The sequence below is a fragment of the Sorex araneus genome, chromosome 3 (assembly GCF_027595985.1).
Source record: "Sorex araneus isolate mSorAra2 chromosome 3, mSorAra2.pri, whole genome shotgun sequence".
NCBI classification, from domain to species: Eukaryota; Metazoa; Chordata; class Mammalia; order Eulipotyphla; family Soricidae; genus Sorex; species Sorex araneus.
The window spans coordinates 218,862,983-218,883,317 of record NC_073304.1 but is presented as its reverse complement, the minus strand read 5'-3'; the positions used below and the strand labels follow the sequence as shown (position 1 = coordinate 218,883,317).

The 20,335-nt window shown below is 50.8% G+C and overlaps 1 protein-coding gene across 1 annotated transcript in view; it reads left to right on the top strand.

The window, feature by feature from the left end:
• The first annotated feature begins 12,864 nt into the window (after window positions 1-12,864).
• KRT19 (keratin 19) overlaps window positions 12,865-20,335 on the top strand; it is a 30,023-nt gene continuing 22,552 nt past the window's right edge. Inside the window, exon 1 of the mRNA XM_055131910.1 lies at window positions 12,865-12,956. Coding sequence (XP_054987885.1) covers window positions 12,883-12,956 — 74 coding nt within the window. The 5' untranslated portion in view covers window positions 12,865-12,882. The remainder of the gene's footprint in view (window positions 12,957-20,335) is intronic.

The window sequence follows — 20,335 nt, the reverse complement described above, 5'->3', positions numbered from 1 at the left end:
GCCCCTTCGCACTCCCCGGCGCTCCCCCAGCTGAGCACCCTCCTGATGGACAGACCCCACGTGACGTCTGTCTGCTGGCGAGGAGCTCCCGAGCCCTGTGGGGTGGTCTGGCTGAGCCCAGATGCACCGGCTGCCTTTGACCTACTCACCTGGCAAGGTGGGGGAGACACCTCTCTTCTGCAATCTGGTTTGGGGTTGATCCTGCTCCCTGTTGAATCTTGACCTTTTAATAAAGTCTTTCTACTGCAAATTAAATGAGGACTCTGACCTCTTGTTTCTTGGGGCTTAAGAGTGGGGGTGGTTGGGGCTGGAGAGATAGCACAGCAAGTAGAGTATTTGCCTTGCACGTGGCCGTCCTGGGTTCAATTCCCAGCATCCCATATGGTCCCCTGAGCACCGTCAGGGGTAATTCCTGAGTGCAGAGCCAGGAGTGACCCCTGTGCATCACCAGGTGTGACCCAAAAAAGAAAAAAAAAGAGTGGGGGTGGGGCTGGAGTGGTAGCACAGCGGGTAGGGCGTTTGCCTTGCACGCAGCAAACCCGGGTTTGATTCCCAGCATCCCATATGGTCCCCCAGCACCAACAGGAGTAATTCCTGAGTGCAGAGCCCGGAGTAACCCCTGTGCATTGCCGGGTATGATTCGAAAAGCAAAAACAACAGCAACAGCAACAACAACAACAAAGCAAAAGAGTGGGGGTGAAGAGAGAGTCAATGGAACATTTTTAAAAAGAGTCGGTTAGTGTTCCTATGCGTTTGCTAGCAGTTGTGGCTTGAAATAATGACCTTGCATAAGGTCCTGGAGGTGCCATTGGGCAATTCAGATGAGCACCTTTAGACAGTCCTGTTTTTTTGTGTGTCAATGTGGTCAGCTCCAAGTTGCTTGGGGATATGGCTGTGTGCTGGTGGAGGGGACCCTCCTACAGCAAGCTAGCTCAAGCAGAGGTCCAAGATGCTGAGCAGAGGCATGCAAGGCAGGGCTCAGAGCAGACTCTTGGTCTGCACTGTGCTGTCAAAGCAAGTCACAGCCCTAGTGAGACTCAGAAGCAAGGGGAGGAGATATTTTTTCTTGGGAGGACCTACAAAGTCAGAAGGCAGGCCTAAGGATATAGGCCCACCTTCTCCAAAGCTTACAGACTCGGGGCCTGAGCAATAGCACAGCAAATAGGGCATTTGCCTTGCATGCAGCCATCCAGGGTTCGATCCCCGGCATCCCATTTGGTCCCCTGAGCATTGCCAGGAGTAATTCCTGAGTGCAGAGCCAGGAGTAACCCCTGAGCATTGCTGGGTTTGGCCCAAAAAGCAGTAGCACTGTATCACTGTCATTCCGTTACTCATCGATTTGCTCTTGCTCAAGCAGGCACCAGTAACGTCTCTATTGTGAGACTTGTTGTTACAAGTTTTTGGCATATTGAATACACTATGGGTAGCTTGCCAGGTTCTGCCGTGTAGGCAGGATACTCTTGGTAGCTTGCCAGGGTCTCTGAGAGGGATGGAAGAATTGGACCCGGATTGGTCGTGTGCAAGGCAACACCGTACCCACTGTGCTATAAAGCTTACTGACTAGACACATCCACCACATTGATTTAGTTTTTGATCTTGCCTTTGTTTAATTTTTTATACCCAGTGGTGTTCAGGGTTTACTCCCGGCTCTGGGCTCAGGTATCACTCCTTGCAGTGTTAGGGGACCATATGGAAAGTTGGGGATTAAACCCAGGTGGACATGTGCAAGGTAATTGCCCTCCCTCTGTCCTACTGCTTCCCTCCCCAGTGACCTTACCATCTTGACACACTGTGGTGGGGACATTGACAGCACTGTGGCGGGGGACTGCAATCATCTAGCATCACGCTGCCCAATCCATCTCTGGACCTGGTGGGAGGTACCTGGGAGCCGACTCTGCATGGGCTCTGGGGGTCTCTCTCTCTCCCTGTGGCCCTCTACCAGGGCAGATTTGGGCAGCCACACTGCTCCCAGCTGCCTCAGGACTCCTGAGACCAGGTTCTTAAGTAGGAAGGATGCGGGAGATGCAGTTCTGTTTGGCTCTTCAGAACTGGGAGTTCTGCATGTCAGGTCTTTCTTTTCTTGGTTTTAGGGCCACACCCAGCTGTATTCAGGGCTCTTCTTTTTAAATTTAATTTTATTTTTATAAGGTTGTTCACAATAATTTCACTGTATCACTGTCATCCCATTGCTCATCGATTTGCTCAAGCAGGCACCAGTAACGTCTCCACTGTAAGATTTGTTGTTACTGTTTTTGGCATATTGAATACGCCATGGGTAGCTTGCCAGGCTCTGCCATGGGGGCGAGATACTCTCGGTAGCTTGCCAGGCTCTCCAAGAGGGGCGGAGGAATCGAACTCGGGTGGGCCAATAATTGATTACATTTATTATTCGAACACCAATCCCATCACTATTGCACCTTCCCACCACCATATTTCGAGTGTTTTCATCCCAAATTCCAAATCGTGCCCCCCAAAGCAGAACCGAAACACTTAATTTTGTATTGCTTGTTATGAATATCCCACTAAAAATGGTCCAATAAAATTTTCTTGGAGGAAAGTGTGTGAAGATTGTTGCATTTCATGTGGATCCATTAAGAAGGGCTCTTACTCTGGACTCTGCTCAGGGATCACACCTGCTGGTGCTCAGGGAACCTTATATGGTGCCAGGAATTGAACCTGAGCCAGCTGTGTGCAAGGCCAGTGCCTTACCTGCTACATTTCCTCTCTGGCCTTAGCCCCTCTACTATCTCTCTGGCCTCCCCATGTATCATTTCTGCTGGGAGGAATCTCTTCCTTCTTTGCAATACCTGGAATCAAACCCGGGGCAAAGTATATGCTCCAGCTCATTGAGAAAACTCTTCTGACCCTGGTTATAACTCGACTCAGAGCTATGACAGCTGCATGGAGAATCCAGCCACACCTGCAGAGCTGGGATGCAGTTCCTCTGATGCAGCGTCATTGCAGAGACTTGTTGAAGGGTTTTGAGCCCAGGATAGATCCCACCTCAATGGGGAAGAGGGGTCAGGGTCACACACATGGAAGAGCAACATATGTAGTATCTTGATTGATCCTTGGAAAACAGTTGGCCACAGATTGATCAAATATCATGACTGATTTAAAAAAATTATTAGTGATTCACCGTGAGGTACAGTTACAGACTTACAAACTTTCATGCTTGCATTTCAGTCATACAATGGTCGAATGCCTATCCCTCCACCAGTGCCCATTTTCCATCACCAATGGTCCCAGCATCCCTCCCACCACCCCCACCCTACCCTGCCTCTGTGGCAGGGCATTACCTTTTGCTCTCTCTCTCCTTTTGTTGTGGTTTGCAGTAGAGGTATTAAGTAGCCATCATGTTCGGTCCATAGTCTACTATAGCCCGCATCTCCCATCCCGAATGGCCCCTCCTAGCCACCTTTACTTCATGGTCCCTTATCTATCTGAGCTGCCTTTTTCCCCAGCATGTGAGGCCAGCTTCTAAGCTGTGGAGTAATCCTCCTGGTACTTATCTCTACTGCTCCTGGGTGTTAGTCTCCCATTCTGTTACATTATATTCCACAGAGGAGTGCAATCTTTCTACGTCTATCCCTTTCTTTCTGACTCATTTCACTTAACATGATACTTTCCATGTTGATCCACCTATATCCAGATTTCATGACTTCATCATTTCTAACAAATGCATAGTATTCCACTGTGTAGATGTACCAAAGTTTCTTTAACCAGTCATCTTAATTTTTTTATAGGGGATGTTTGGGCCATACCCGGAAGTGCTCAGGGCTTATTCTTGGCTCTGCACTCAGGAATTAATCCTGGTGGTTCTTGGGGGACCATATGGGAGGCTGGGGATCAAAACTGTATCAGCCGAATGCAAGGCAAAGACCTGACCCTCTGTACTATCGCTTCAGCCCTCGTGACTGATCTTTGGAAAACAATTGGCCATAGATTGACCAAACATTGGGAGAGTAACTATATCAGGGTCAGCATAGGACTCAGAACGACAGAGAAGCCAGGAAAATGTGTGCTTGAACATGTGGATACAGAATCTGGATGGACTCTAATTCCAGGATGACTCTAGTAAGACCCGGAGCATTGAGACTTGAGCTGTGTCTCCCCCACAAGCCATGCCTGGCTCCCTGTTCTTTGCTCCTTTCCCTGCTCCGGTTGTTCCTCAGTCCTGCCACTTTGTGTCTCATTTCTATTGGGGAATTCTCCACCTTGAGTCTGTAGCTTCCCAGAAGAGACCCCAGAACCTCGCTTTCCCAGTTTCCCTGGCAGCCAGGGCGTGGACACGTGGCGTGGCTGCTCGTCACTTGAGACCTGGACTTGGAGGAAAGGAAGTGCTGAGTGGACTCTCTGATGGCAGGAACTGGGCCGGCGCAGTCACATTTTATGCAGGTGACAGTAGAGGTGGTTCTGGAAGGGTATTGAATAGGATCATTGATCTCATGGTTGGCCTTCAGTGCTTGAATTCACTTGCCAGCCAATCTCCCCTGTCCCTACCAGGCTGAGGCTGGGGCTGGGAGGGTGGTTCTGAAAATTCAACCATTCTCATCACTGAGTTGGATCCTACAGTGACCAGCCTCCATCCTTGGATTGCCAAGGGATTTTCCAAATGTCACCGTGTAAGCAACAAAGAATACCTTCATGATTCACATGATTCTCTTCACTGACTCAGGAAATGCCAAAGGTTTTCATTCTATGCCAGAAAAGGGATGAAGGTCAAGTACTTTTTCCTTATAAATCACATGATCCTTTATTATAAATCCTTCATTATAAGTCATTTGATTCTCTCTTTGGATCAGATTCTCAGTTGCGACCAAGAGCAGTTACTCTGACCATTTTATTTATTTATATTTGCCTTTTGGGCCACACCCAGTGATAGGAGGGGGGAAGAGGGGGGGTCATGGGCTGTACTTAGGGAGTTGCTCTTGGTGGTGTTTGAGGTGGACCCGGTGGTGTTGGGATAAAGTCTAGGCCTCCCGCATCTCTCTCTCTCTCTCTCTCTCTCTCTCTCTCTCTCTCTCTCTCTCTTTCTCTCTCTCTCCTTTCTCTCTTCTCTCTCCCTTTTTCTGGCCCACCTCTGGTTATTTCAGCAAGTAAGGGATTTTCAAGAACTTCAGATCACTTAAAGCTAGAGGGAAAAAGAACTAGACTGAACTTGGAACCACCCTCCCTCCTCCTGGAAGATACAGCAGAATGGAGACCTGCGATTTCTGCCAAGACCAGGAAATGAACTGCCAAGTCAGGATGTGGCCTCTGAGTCATTAGCTTGGGTTTCAGAAACGTGCTGTCTTTCACCCAGGCCAGCCAGCTAAAGGCACCATCTCCCTCCTTTCTCAAGGTCTCAGGAGGGACATCTGCATGGGAGAACCTCAAACATGTGGTGCATCCAAATGGCAAATTAGTCTGTTCAATGCAATTTGAGGCTCGATCTGGGAAAGAATATCAACCAAAATGGCAGAGATGAAATACATTCCCATAAGCTTTTAGTATAACTGGGGCTCCCAGCATGGTTTGGCATTTCCAAAGATGCAGTGAGCAGAGAACTGGTATCCAGTGATCCCTGGAAGTCTGGGCAGTTCCCTTCTCCCAGCTCTTAGGTCCTCCCGCAAAAGCCAACAGAGTCCTCTGGGGTGGGCGTGGGGGTTGGTGGTAGTGAGTAGGAGACAGCGCAGCTAGTGACACTGCGTGGGGCCTTCCTCAGACTCCTGCCAGTCTCTTCCTGCATTGCGTTCTGGGTCAGCAATTCTCTTCTGGGCATCCTTACCTAGTAACTTCTGTCATGGGGCTGAGGACGGGGCTGGTCCTGACCTACTATGGGTGTGCGGTGAGGGACCTGAGGCAATGAGTGTGGAAGACGGGCTTGTTCAGAGTTCCAGACCCTCCTGGTGAGTCCCCACGGGCTATCTCAAGCACACGGGAACTTTCCGGACACTTTCCCAGACACTCCAGAGCTTTCCTAGCCACCGTGCTAGCACCTAATCAGGGGCCCTTTCCCACCGGAAGGTCTTCTGGAAGACAATGAATTGGAAAGAGATCTGGAGGCGAGAGGGCTGGCTTGGTAAAGGACGGTCCTGGCTCACTGACTGAAACGCAATCATGAAAGCTTTGTAACTGAATCTCATGGTGATTCAGTTAAAAAAAAATGGTCCTGGGGCTGCCACAGCAGGCCCTGGCTGCCTGTGGTTCCAGCTTTCTAAGCGAGGCCAACTAGGAGTGCCCGGGGGAGGCGGGGGCAGGTTCTCGGGTATTGATATGAGGATCAGGCAGTCTTTTTTTTCCAGCCCTCGATCACTTTTGTGAGTAGCCAATGCTCAGCATTGAAGTTTTCTGTTAAAAAAAAAAGTGATCACTATTTCTGGGAGTGAAAATGGTAACCCCGCTGATCAGGCTCTTGGAGCACTGACTGTCTAGGGCTCTTGGTCTGGGAGAACCCTGTGGGCCCATCAGAACCTTTCTGGGGAGTCCCCTGCCATGTACCCCTTTCTGTGAGGATGTGCTCCCTTTGACTGTGACCTCCCTGTCAGCCTCGCGGGGGCTACGCAGGGCCTGTGTGGACCTTCCTGAGAGTCTCTGGCTTTATTTATCACAACCGTCCAAATGCATAGAGTCGGGAAAGTGAGGCCCGGACAGAGGAGCTGCTCACTCTCACCTTCTCAGACCACCAGAACCTGTCAGGGCATCCATGGAGTGTAGAGAAGAGCCTGTCCCAGCAGCAGAGCCTAGAAACCTCTTCTTGGGGTTACTTTTTGTTATTTCTTCTTGGAATTGGGCCTTAGTTTCCTCATGGGAGGTCCTTAGTACGTATGTGTATGTGTGTGAGCGTGAGTGTGTGTGTGAGTCTGTGAAGGGGTGTGTGTGTGTGTTAATGTGAGTGTGTATGTGTGTGTGAGTGTGTGTGCATGTGTGAGTGTGAGTGTGTGTGTGAGCATGTGTGAGTGTGTGTGTGTGTGTGTGTGCAGGTGTGTGCTGTGTGAATGGAGAGATGGTAGGGGAATGAGTATATGAGGAGACAAAGATTTTCTTAGCTTTGGAAATCAGGGTTATCATCTCTCCGAGTTTTCTCTGCCCTTGGGCCTTGCATCCATCTCTGCTGTCCTTAGCCTCCTTAGCCCCAGGGACAAATGTTCTTCCATCTTGCCCAAACATGAACAAAACCAAATCTTGTCTCTACTTTTACTCCCAGTGGGGCGGACATGATGGGACTTTCCAAGGGAGCGTCTGCCAGGCTTGGTGGAAACCTCCAGAAAGGAGAATTAAAATGAAAAATTCACAGCAGCTAGTTACCTTTGAGGAGCAAAGTGTGTGTGTTTGTGGTGTGTATATGTGTGTATGTATATATGTGTGTTTGTGGTGTGTATATGTGTGTATGTATATATGTGTGTTTATGTGGGGTATTTGTGATGTATATGTATTGTGACGTATATGTATGTATGTATGTGTGTGATATATGTATGTGTAGGTGTATGTATGTGTGCTTACACATGTGTATGTGTGTGGTGTCCATGGTGTGGGGTGTGTGATATATGAGTGATGTGTATGGAATGTGTATGTATATGTATGGGTGTATGTATGTATGTGTGTATGTGTTTGTGTCTATATGCATGTGTGTGTGTGTGTGTGTGTGTTGATGGAGAGCTGCTTCAAGAATCCTCTTCAGGGGGCTGGAGCAATAGCACAGCGGGTAGGGTGTTTGCCTTGCATGCGGCAGACCCGGGTTTGATTCCCAGCATCCCATATGGTCCCCTGAGCACCGCCAGGAGTAATTCCTGAGTGCATGAGCCAGGAGTAACCCCTGTGTATTGCCGGGTGTGACCCAAAAAGCCAAAGAAAAAAAAAAGAATCCTCATCACAGTTCTAACTGGAAAATATACTGAACTGGGATTTCTGGATTATCTATACCTTGTTCCTTGGGTTGTTAATAAATATTAAAATGTTCTACTCAAAAAAGACCCCTAAAACTTGTGATTGAGTCCAGTGGGGACGTGGACCTAAAGAGACAGATTTCTGTATTTCAGGACTTTGATAGCTTATGTTTTCTTGGGGTAGTTGGTGAGTTTTCGAGGTGAGGCTCCAGAACCCAAACGTTGGGACAACTTTGCTGATTGAATGGTGGGAGATGATGGTGGAGCCTCAACAATGCAGGGCTGCAGGGATGTCAGGACCCTCCCAGCCCCACCCCACTCACTCAGCGGGATGGAACCTGGGAACTCTTGAGGAGGAGAGGCACCGCCTGCAGATGGACATGGTTACCTCAGATTTCCCCCCCCCCCGCCCCCTCAACCCCCACTACAAAGGCCAACAGAAAAGGAACGCTCAGAGATTCTCTTTGGTTCTGCAGAAACTGAGGCTGGGGAGGGGAGAGGGGAGAGGAATGGAGATAAAAGGAGGGAAGAAAAGAGGAGGGATGTCCCCTGCCTCCATGGTTCGGCCCAGCCCCCAGTTTCTCTTCCCTGCCAGCAACTCCCCAGGCCAGCCTCACATGGTCCCAGCCAACGCCTGCACCGTCCGTGCACCCCAGGTCTTCCTGGTTCCTTGCACAGCTGCGCCCAAGCTGAGGCTGCCTTCCTTCCTTGCATGTAACATACCACGGCTGGATTTCAGATGTGGAACTGAGAGATTCCCACAGGGATCGCCTCTTGGCCCTGGCAGTCCTAGATTCGCCACCACTCTAACTCCTGACCGCGCTGCGTGTGAGCAAGGCCTTCACAGCGCCAACCCCCTGACGGTCCACTGACTCGCCCAGGTCATGGAGTCAGTGAGTGGCAGGCCCTGTGTCAAGACTGAGGCTGGCCAGGCCCCCATCCCTTTGTAGGTGCCAGCCGGCTGGACGGGCGAGAACTTGCTCCTCTGACTTCTCGCTCGTGAACCGACATGTTCAGAGCTGACCCGGAGGACCCACCGGCTCTTCTGATGTAGGATTCTGGCATCCAGCCCTCTCAGAGGACACGCGTTGCCCCAAAGCTCTCTCTGCCTCTCTACCAGCCCTCACTCCTTCCACCCACAGGGCAGAGCTTCGGGAGTTTTCCTCCACCCCCTTTCCCTCCCCTCCTTGCCTCTCCCCGCCTTCTCTGCTGGGTCACGGCTCAGCTGGGATTCTCAGAAGAAGAGTTTGGAGAGCCAGGAAGGACAGTGGAAACGCACAAGGGTCATCCAGACCCCAGGAGACAGAGTGGTCCTGGTGGGCCTGAGGAGGAAGGAAAATGAGGTCAGCGGTCTGGAAACTGCTCCTGCCCACGCGGGTGACCAACGGGCCTCAGCCCCCTTCCTAGGGATCTATGTGGCCAAGGAGTGTCCCGGGAGCACATGACCTCTGTTCCCACTGACCTCACTTGGGACACACATGGGGACCAGTTTAGGGGTGGCTGAGGGCTGTGTCAGGGAGGAGAGCAGGGGAGGAGGGGTCTCAGAACAGGTATGGGGGTGGGGACCTGGCGTGGGCCAAGGAGAGGGTGAAGGAGATACAGGTGGGACTGGGAAAGGTGGTGGTAATGTGAGGGGTGGAATGGCACCCACAGACCCCCACCCCAGAGGTCAGAGCCAGTCTGGCCTGTTTAAGGAACCATAAGTTTAGGGGTTGGGGAGATAGCATGGCAGGGGTGGGGGGGAGGGTTCATGCTTCACATGTGCAGGACTCTGGCTCCATTCGTGGTACTTCAGGGGGTCCCAAGAGCACCACTGGATATAGCCACTCAAGTATCACTGGGGTGACCCTGGTGGTCCCGAGCACCTCAGGGCCCGAAGAGCACAGCATTCTCGAATGTGGCCCTGAACTGTTCTGATTAGTTGAGTACCACTGGGAGTGGCCTTGGGGCTCCCTGAATACCTTGGAATCCCCCCAGCCCCGAATCTAACCAACTTGGAAATTTTGAGGAGAGAGAGTCCTGAGGGTTGAAGCTGGAGGGAAGCCGGGTCTGGGTCTGGAGGGGTTCTGAAAGCCACACACACTGGTCTCGTATCCACTAGAGGGGGAAAGCTTGGCCCCACCTTTCCAGCCCCCCGCCCCCGGGGGCTGCCCTGAGGATGCTGAGCTTCTGGGAGACCCACACTTCCTGTTTGTGCAGTCAGAGGAGCTGAGTGGAGCCCCCAGTCCAAGACTCTCCCAGAGAGGACTCTCCCACTGGTCCTTCTGGAAGGAAACGGAAGTTCAGAGAGGTTCAGGGACCCACTGACAGGTCTCAACTCGTGGGGGATCACTGTCCCAGAGTTGAGCCCACGGACAAGGGTTTGCACAGCTGGTGGGACCATTCTCAGCCCTTTGTAAGGAATGTGGGATGTGAAGCCTTTTAGGACTTCCTGACTGTAAGCTCCTGGCTAACACCCTTCTCTTCCCAACCTTCATCCCATTACAACTGTGATCTGGGAGACCGTCCTGTTCGGAGAAGGTGTTCAATGAAAAGGTCATCCTGGGATGCCCCTGGTCCAGTACCTGGAGGAGGCTCTTCCAACCTGCTCCAACGTCTTCATCCTTCACAGCGTGGCAGTAGCACCCCCTGCTGGCCACTGTACACACAAGGCAGTGGAGAGTTCCCTAGACTAGGGCTGCTGCCTTTTTTTTAAATAACCAATTCATTTTAATTTTTCATTTAATTTTACTTTTTCAATTCTAATGGAGGCACAGTGGTTCAAATACTTTTAATGAATGTTCCAGATATACAACTTTCCTATTCTATGCCCACAAGTGTCTGCATCCTCCTCACCCCCTTGGCAAACTTAAAAATTTTTTCAGTTATTATAGTTTGGGGCACATGCTTTCAATAACATGTGTTTTTTATGTATGCCAATTATTTTATTAAAATACCATTATATTACACAAAATTTAATCATTTTATTTTGGGTCACATGCTTTCAATAATGTTGATACAGATAGTTTTGTTGATCTCACCACTATCAAAATATCCAAGACTCTTTGATGTCCCTGTGTTTTCTTTTTTTTGGGGGGTGCTTTATACTTGGTGATGCTCAGAGGTTATACCTGGCCCTGCACTCAGGAATCACTCCTAGCGGAGGAGCTCAGAAGACCATATGAGATGCCAGAGATGAATCCAGGTCTATAGTCTACAAGGCAAATACCCTACCCGCTGGACAATTGTTCCAGCCCCAACGTTCCTATGTTAAACCCATTCCACCTCATCATTCTCCCCGATGTCCTCTTACTTAGCGTTCTCAGTTCTGAACTCCACACCCGAGGGTTTGCCCTTGTGTGGTAGTGGCACTTTCCACCTTGTCTGATCTCTGTTTATCATAGATGAGTGAGATTATCTGGCATTTGGTAGGCCAGGTTTCTTGGCCTTTCTCTGCTCACAGCCCCTTTTTGCCGGAAACAGGCTTTACACCACACTGTCAGCACTGTCATTCCGTTGTTCATCGATTTGCTCGAGTGGGCACCAGTAACATCTCCATTGTGAGACTTGTTGTTACTGTTTTTATTTGCGTATTGAATACGCCACGGGTAGCTTGCCAGGTTCTGCCGTGTGGGCGGCATACTCTCGGTAGCTTGCCGGGCTCTCCAAGAGGGGTTGAGGAATCAACCCGGGTTAGTCTCATGCAAGGCAAATGCCCTACCGCTGTGCTATTGCTCCAACCTGGGTTTTACAACCTCAGGTGAATTAGATCTATAAAATCAGCATATTAAACAAACATTTACTGATAAAAATCATAAAACAATCTATTCTAAAACATATTTTAAAAGATTTCCCACCCAAGCCCTACATTCAGGGCTGCAAAACCCCAGTTTAAGAAGCTCAGAGACAGATGGCAACTTAGGGCTGGGAAAGGAGGTTTCTTTCCTCAGACAGAAAGTTTCTATAGCTTTGTTGGCCAGAGAGGGAAAGACACAAGCCCATGACCACACAGCTGGAATCCAGATCTTGGACACCGAGCCCTCCTGAGGCTCTGTCTCTCAATCAATACTATTGTGATCAACACAGGAAGAGAACTTCAGAATGGAGGAGCTGTGGGTGTGAGGACAGTCCCTTTAAATCTCTCCTCTCCGAGAGCCTTGGTCAGGCCTGTGAGTCCCTGTGTGGCCTCCAGGAGGCGCCGTGGCACTGAGTTGGAGACTGAGGACAAAGGGCGCAGCAGCTCAGAACTCTCTGTTCCGGAACTCTGTGTGTGTGTGTGTGTGTGTGTGTGTGTGTGTGTGTGTGTGTGTGTGTGTGTGTGTGTGTGTGTTGCAAGGGCAGGTCCTGTGGCCGGCTCTCTGTCCTGCTGGAGGCTGTGGCTGACTCTCAAGTGGACACCACCACCACCTGCTCCTTGCCAGTCCTCTGACTTGCAGTCTTGCACTCTGCACGCACTCCCCCCCCCCCCCCCCTTCTATATTCTCCTCTGGGTGTCCCTGGAGGGTGTGGAGACACAGTTTCAGAGAGTCCCGAAGATTTCACCCCAGCTCTGCTGCTGCCTGCAGACAGAGCCCATTCTGGCGCTGGGTAAATGGAAGGTACATTGTGCTTCAAGGCAGGGCACTTCTGTGATTTATTTTTTAAATGACTTTTTTTTTTTTGGCTTTTTGGGTCACACCCAGTGACTTTGGGTCACTCAGGGGTTACTTCTGGCTCTGCACTCAGAAATGACTCCTGGCGGTGCTCAGGGGACCATATGGGATGCCGGGGATCAGAACCCAGGTTGGCTGCATGCAAGGCAAACACCCTCTCCGCTGTGCTATGGCTCTGGCCCCAAGGCAGGGGACTTCTGCGTCAGTTCCCTGGTCTGCCCCCCGTGGCCTCAGTCTCTTCATCTTTACGTGGGTGGTTCCCCCTCCCACGCAAGGTTGTTCTAAGAAATGCAAGTTGACTCAGCAGTGAATCCCGGAAGACAGCAGCTCCCTGGAGATTTCTCCGGACCCAGTGCCGAGCGGATTTCACCGAGGCACCTCAGATGGAATGGGATGTCCCCTCTCTGCCCACTCCAGATGAACCCCTGGTGGCCACGAACTTCCAGAAGAAATGCAAGTAAGGAGGGCCTGGGAGCAAGCTCAAGCAGTAGAGCATGTGCTTGGCATGTGGAAGGCCCTGCGTTTGACCCCAGTCCTGTGTGTTCTGCTCCTCCTGCCCAAGACCCCTGGGGATGGCCCTGGTGGCCCCCACGCACCACTGCACTGGGAATTGCTGGGTGTGTCCCCGGCCCTCTGAGCACTGTTGGGTGTGACCCTGTTGAAAATAAGAACAATAAAGAAACCTAATGGGGCTGGGGAGATCGTACAGGGGGCAGGGTGGTTTGCTTTGCACACAGCTCACCTGGGCTGGATCCCCGGCATCCCATAGAGTCCCCCAAACCCATCAGGAGTAATTCCTGAGTACAGAGCCATGAGTGAGTCCAGAACACTGCCAGGCATGGCCCCAGAACCAGAAAGAAAAAGAAAGACAAACAAGGAAGGAAGAAAGATAAAGAAGGAAGAGGGACTGGAGCGATAAGATAGTGCAGAGGGCAGGGCACTTGCCTTGCATGCGCATGACTGGGTTGAATCCTTAGCACCCCATGTGGCTCCCCGAGTCTGCCAGGAGTGATCCCTGCATGCAGAGCCAGGAGTAAGTCCTGAGCAAAACCGGTTGTGGTCCAAACCTCTCCCCCCACTAAAAACAAAAAAGATAAAGAAAGAAAGAAGAAATTAAAATATAATGAAAGAAAGAAAGAAAAGAAACCCTAAGGAGCGAGAGAAGACGATGGGGGACAGCAGTCATGCAGGTAGCAAGTATGAAAGCCTGGGCCCTGACTGTGTGTGTGTGTGTGTGTGTGTGTGTGCACACGCGTGCGCTGCTGAGGAAGGAGGTCCTGACTCTGTGTGTGTGTGCTGGTGAGGAGGCCCTGACTCTGTGTGTGTGTGTGTGTGTGTGTGTGTGTGTGCCAGATCCGGCGGGGTCACAGGCAGGCCGCATGAGTCACTGGGCAGCACCAGGCACTGGCAGGAGGGGCGGTTAGGGAGGTGAGGGCAGGGCTTCACGCCAGCCTGTGCTGCACCCCATCCCCTCCCCACTCCCCACCCCAGCCCCGTCCCGCCTGGTGCACCAGGAGGAGCCTGAGGTGGAGGAGAGCGGTGTCCGGGAACGTCTCACTGTGTGGCCTGTGTGGGTTCAGCCCTGGGGAGAGCTGAGCTGAGGACCTGGGGGTCCTGCCAGCACCTGGCAAGCGGCAGCAGAAAGGTGTGGCTTGGGGGGAACAGGCCCGGGAAGTGAGAGGGGAGCACCACGCACTCAGACTCTGGGGGAGTCTCAGCTCAGCCTACGTTCTGGGGCTTTACATGGGCACAGATGGTGCGTGCGTTCGTGTGTGTGTGTGTGTGTGTGCGCGCGCGTGTGTGCGTGTGTGTGCATGTGTGTGCATGTATGTGCGTGTGTGTGTGTGTGTGTGTGTGTGTGTGTAGGGAGGCGCGATCAAAGCCCCCAGGCATCCCTTGCCCCATTACACATATTCCCTGATGGCAGTACAGACCTAGACCTCCCCCGCTACTGAAGCTCAGACCTGGGTCCCCAGGTCCCCACTCCAGCCCTCCCTGGCCCCTGGCCTTCGTCCTTGCCAGCACCGCCCGCTGGAACCCCGATGCTCAGACGGTTTCCTCCTGGACCCCCGTCGCAGGGCAGGGGGTGCAGCACAGACGGGCCCGTTGGAGAGAAGACCACCTGCCACTGATAGCCCCTGTGGGTCGGCCCTACTCGGACACAGCCGCACAAACCCACTGAGATCTGTGTTGGCGACCCCATTTCAGAGATAAGTCCCCAGGATTCTGCAGGGCCCCGGAGAACAGGGGGTGCCCTGGGGTGGTGCAGCGGCGGAGCACCTGTCTTACAGGCTCTGAGCTCTGTCCCTCGGCGCCTCCACAAAAGCGCACAACCTCAGGCACGCTGCAGCTACGTGCCGCTGCCACCACCACCAGCAGCAGCAGCAGCAGCAGCAGCGTGACAGAGGGAGGGAAAGGGAAGCACACAAACTCCTAAACTCAGGACAAAGGGTTGGGCAGGGAGCTCAGATGGGCGGGCACATGCTGGGAATGTGCCAGGTACAATCCCTGGCCCTGTGTGTCCCCCCCACCCCCCACCACCCAAGTACTGCTGCTGGGTGTGGGCCCTATAAAAAAAAAAAAAAGCACCTGTGAACCCAGCCCGCACTGCAGCTGCCTGGAGGAAGCAGAAAGCCAGGGCCGGTAAATAACCATCTTATGAGGTGCGGCTTGTTTCAGAGGCCAAGCCCACCAGGGCCTCAGTACACGGTCACTGTCAGCACCAATAGTGCTGGTGGCTGGTTTGGTGGTGGCTGGTCCTGGTGGTGGTTGGTCTGTCTGGGTGGAAGCTGGTTTGGTGGTGGCTGGTCTGGGTGGTGGCTGGCCTTCTGGCCCATCTTCCCTGCCCACAGCCTGTGGGGTGGGGGTGGGAGGCTCTCCCTCCCCTCCCCCCCCGCTGCAAGTGCACCTGGCACTTCTCAGGGCACAGCCCAGCAGATGGACGGGTGACCAGGGAACGGATGGCACTTCCTGGGCTGGCTCTGGGCAGAGCTGGGAACTGGGAACTGCTCCCGGGATTCGCTGCTGCCGTCTCTCTGGCTAAGTCCTCCAGCTGCAGACTTGGGCCCCCAGCCTGTCTAAGTTTCCTTGAGTTGCTGGGTGACCAAGTCTTTCCTCCTTTGAGTTTTTATTTTTACTTTTTTTTTTTTTTTTTGGTGATTGGGACTACTCCTGCCTCTGTGCTGGGGGACCCTGTGACACTGGGGTTCGAACTCGGGCCTCCCACTTTATAAAGCAGGAGCTCAACTCACAGAGCTCTCTCTCCTGCCCTCTTGCATTTTCATTTTATTTTACTCCTTTTTATTTTTGAATAGCTTTAGGTAGTGAAATAAGAGAGAGAGTGAGTGAGCGATAACCCTAAGACAGAGAATGTGCTCTGAACTAAAAGGAAGAACATATCTCAGTCTGAGACAGGGGCAAATCTCCAAGATGGAAACTGTGTGTGCCTACCTCTTATTTATTTATTTTTTTAAAAGTCACCTGAGATAAACAGTTACAAAGTTGTTCATGATTGGATTTCAGTCATATAATGTTCCAACACCTGTCCCTTCACTGGTCTACATTTCCCACCACAAATGTCCGAGTTTCTCTCTTTCCACTTCCTCCTCACCCCCACCCCCGTTTTCTGCCTCTACAGCAGGCATTTTTCTTTTTTTTTAAATTTTTTTTTATTGAGTCACCATGTGGAAAGTTACAAAGTTTTCAGGTTTAAGTCTCAGTTATACAATGCACCCATCCCTTCACCAGTGCACATATTCCACCACCAAGAATCACAGTATAGCTCCCCCCCACCCCCCCACCCCCCCACCCCCTAGCCCCCCCATACCCCTAAGCCCCCACCCCCGCCTGTGTAACTGATAAATTTCACTTTACTTTCACTTTACTTTGATTACATTCAATATTTCAACAAAACTCACTATTATTGTTTGGAGTTTCTCCCCCATAAAGTCGGACCTGCTGAAAAGGAAGCATTTGATAATTTGTTTTCCATTGTACAGCAGGCATTTTTCTTCTGCCTACATCTTATTTTATTTTTCATTTATTTCATTTTTATAAAATTGTTCACAATATTTGATTACATTGAATATTCAACACCAGTCCCACCACCGTTGCCTACCTCTTGTTTTTTTTTACCTCTTATTTTTTAAACAAATGTATTACCTTAGTTTTTAGAAGAGGAAATGCATGACGAATACAATATACAATGAGAAAGCATTCATTTTTACTATGTTTTAGAGGCATATAAAAGTAATTTTTTATACTGGCCTTTACTGTCACTTCCTTGTGTGTCTTTCCATCTGAACCAAATACAGGTGTGTCTGTGTGCTTCCTGGGAGCGAGCAGGTAAAGGTGGAATCTATATGTGTAACTCCCAACCATTCATTAAAAAAAATGTTCTGGAGATGTGATCTCGGGGGCCGCACGCATGTGTGGCCTCTCCACAGCTGCACAAGCGTGAATCCAGACCCAGCAAAACCTCTTTCGGCATGGGCAACTCCTCGCAGAATGTCTCCAGCCTGAGAACTAAGCCTCGGCCCTGTGCCCGCCCAGGAGGGGAAAGGTATTTCTCTCTCTCGCCTCTTTCTCTCCGGGGATGAAGGGCGCGGTGGCCGCCATATTAAGACGACCACAGATGGGATTTACGACAAAAACTGCAGCCAAAGGACACAAGGGTGCTCTTGGGAAGGTGGGAGGCACCGGCCCCTCCCACCGCCGAGATGTGATTCCGGGGGCCGCACGCATGTGCGGCCTCTCCATAGCTGCACAAGCGTGAATCCAGACCCAGCAAAACCTCTTTCGGCATGGGCAACTCCTCACAGAATGTCTCCAGCCTGAGAACAAAGCCTCGGCCCCGTGCCTGCCCAGGAGGGGAAAGGTATTTCTCTCTCTCGCCTCTTTCTCTCCGGGGATGAAGGGCGCGGTGTCCGCCATATTAAGATGACCACAGATTGGGTTTTCAAGCCTGCAATGATCGAATATCTGGAAGAAATCTCCCTGGACTTCTTGTTAAAGTACAGAAATTCAAAACCGCGCGGCCGCTACTGCGGCCACGCGACCTTATTTGTCTTCACAGTAGGTCTGAATCTAGTGGGGTACTCCTAACAACAATAGTGAGGTTTGTGTTGAAATATTGAATGTAACCAAAGTAAACAGAATGTAAAATGAAACTTATCAGTTACAAGGTAGGGGGTGGGGGGGCGGGATGGGAGGTGTATTGTGTGGGTTTTTTTTTTTGGTGGTGGTATATGGGCACTGGTGAAGGGATGGTTGTTTCAGCATTGTATAACTGAGACCTAAGCCTGAAAGCATTGTAATCTTCCACACAGTGATTTAATAAAATAAAATTAAAAAAAAATGTTCTGATTTTTCTGGTTCTGCTACCAGCCCAGAGCAGTCTGGTCCTTTCAGGGATCACTGTATTTTTTCCCCTCCCCACTCTTGCTTGGTCTTTTCCCTTCCTTCCTTCCTTCCTTCCTTCCTTCCTTCCTTCCTTCCTTCCTTCCTTCCTTCCTTCCTTCCTTCCTTCCTTCCTTCCTTCCTTCCTTCCTTCCTTCCTTCCTTCCTTCCTTCCTTCCTTCCTTCCTTCCTTCCTTCCTTTTCTTGAGACACATCTGGCGATGTTCAGGGCTTACTCCTGGCTCTGCACTTGGGGACATGTCTGGCAGTGCTCAGGAGATACCCAGGATCAAATTCTGTTGGCCGTGTGCAAGGCAACTACCCTACTCACTGTACTATCTCTGCAGCCCCTCACTTGGTATTTCTGTCGGACTTTCTCAGATTATGGATTATTTGGTGTTTCCAGTCTTTGGCTCTCATGAAGGGTACCAGGTTGAACATCCCAGTGTCTTATGCCATAAGTCTGTCTACAAGGTACACAACCTGTAGTAGAAGTAGAGGGCTCTGGGAGTCATATTGAGCTCTCTCTTCTCTGTCCTTGCTGGTGGTGGATGTTGTAGCGATGCCCCGTGGTCACACTGTGGGCTGTTGTGTTACAGAAATCACACACTTGTGGCATTGGGGATCACTAAAAGTTGTGTCTTTGGAGACAGTGCTGGGGTGTGTGTGGAATTATGGTCTCATTCATATCAAACAATCACCCTGTCACACTCCAGGCCCCTGTATTTAAATGGTTAGTGTTGTTTAGGGTGACTGTTGTGTGGTGCTTAGGGGACCTTTGATGTGGGAATAGAACTCGGGGCTCCTGCATGTAAAGTATATACTTGGTCCTTTTTTGTTTAAATATTTTTTTTTATTGGATCACTGTGAGATAGACCCTTACAAAGCTGTTCATGATTAGGTTCCAGTCATATAGTGTTTCACCCTTCCACCAGGGTGCATTTCTTAGCACCAGTGTCCCCAGGTTCCCTCCCATGACCCCTACTCCATCCTCAGCCTGACTCTTTGCAAGCTCTTTTCTTCTCTGTCTCTCTGTCTTTCTGTCTCTCTGCCTGTTCCTCTCTCTCTCTCCTCCCCCGCCTCCTCTTTTAGGCATTGTGATGTGCAATACAGATAATGAAAGCTTATCAGGAATATCCGTTTACCTACTTTTAGCACTCAGATCTCATCCAGTGTGATCATTCCTAGCTATTATTATCATACTGGTCTCTTCTGTATCTTACCTACCCTCCACCCCCCACACACTTGTGGTTGATTTCAACTACTTGGTCCTTTTGAGTTATGTCCCATATTTAAAATTTGGATAGAGTTGGGAATCACTATTCAGAAGGTTCATAAGGATATTTATTTTTCACTACTGCCAGGAACATATGGAGAGGCAGCCCCCATAACTCCTAACACACAGTAAATCCCATCCTTTGCTTTTGACCACTCTGACATGTTTTTAAAAATGGCTTGATGGAGCCTAGAGAGATAGCACAGGAGGTCAGGCACTTGTCTTGCATGAGGTTGACTGCATATGGTCCCCCAAACACTGCCAGGGGTCTGTGCCACTGAGCACAGAATAGGAATAGCCCCTGATAAGCATTGTGAGTGTGGACTCACCTCAAAAAAATCCCACTTGGGCTGGAAAGACATTACAGGACCAGGCCTTTCATGCAGTTGACCCCAGTTTGATCTCCAGCACCATATATGATCTCTTGAGCCCTGGGAACAATCTCTGAGCACTGCCAGGTGTAGCCCAACCCTTTCCCCATGATTAATAAAAATTAAAAATCTTTTTTTTTTTTGGTTATACTCAGTGATGGCTTAGAGTGCTGTCCCCCACGCCTGGCCGTCTTCCCTGAGGTCCCTTGGAGCAGGTGGGTTTCAGTTTCCCTCCCCTGCCCAAGCAGAGCTCCCAAGGCTGAAGACCTCCGGAGCCTAGCCACAGCCATGCTCAAGGCCCCTCTCCACACGTTCGGATGAGCCTCACGCATGAAGGAACCGGCAGAGGAACCCAGGTGTGTGGGACCCAGGGTTGAGACCTCCAAGCCTGCTCGGATTGGGACTGGGCCTCTCCTGCCCATATTCCCCATTTTCCAGTAGCTAGGCAGTCACACCCAGGGACTGCCCTCGGTGCCGTGTAATCCCACCAACGGCCAACATCCAGAGACTATAAAACCAAGCTCTCGGAAGCACGTGACATCTTATAGCCTAGTTCTTCCTCTGGGAGAACCTGGCAAGCTACCGAGAGTATCCTGCCCAACATGGGAGAGCCTCGCAAACTTCCCATGGCATATTCATATGCCAAAACCAGTAACAATGCTGGGTCTCATTACCCTGACCCTGAAAGAGCCTCCAATGTGGTACCATTGGAAAGGACAAGTAAAGAGAGGCTTCTAAAATCTCAGGGCTAGAATGAATGGAGATGTTACTAAGACCTTTTGAGAAATTCGA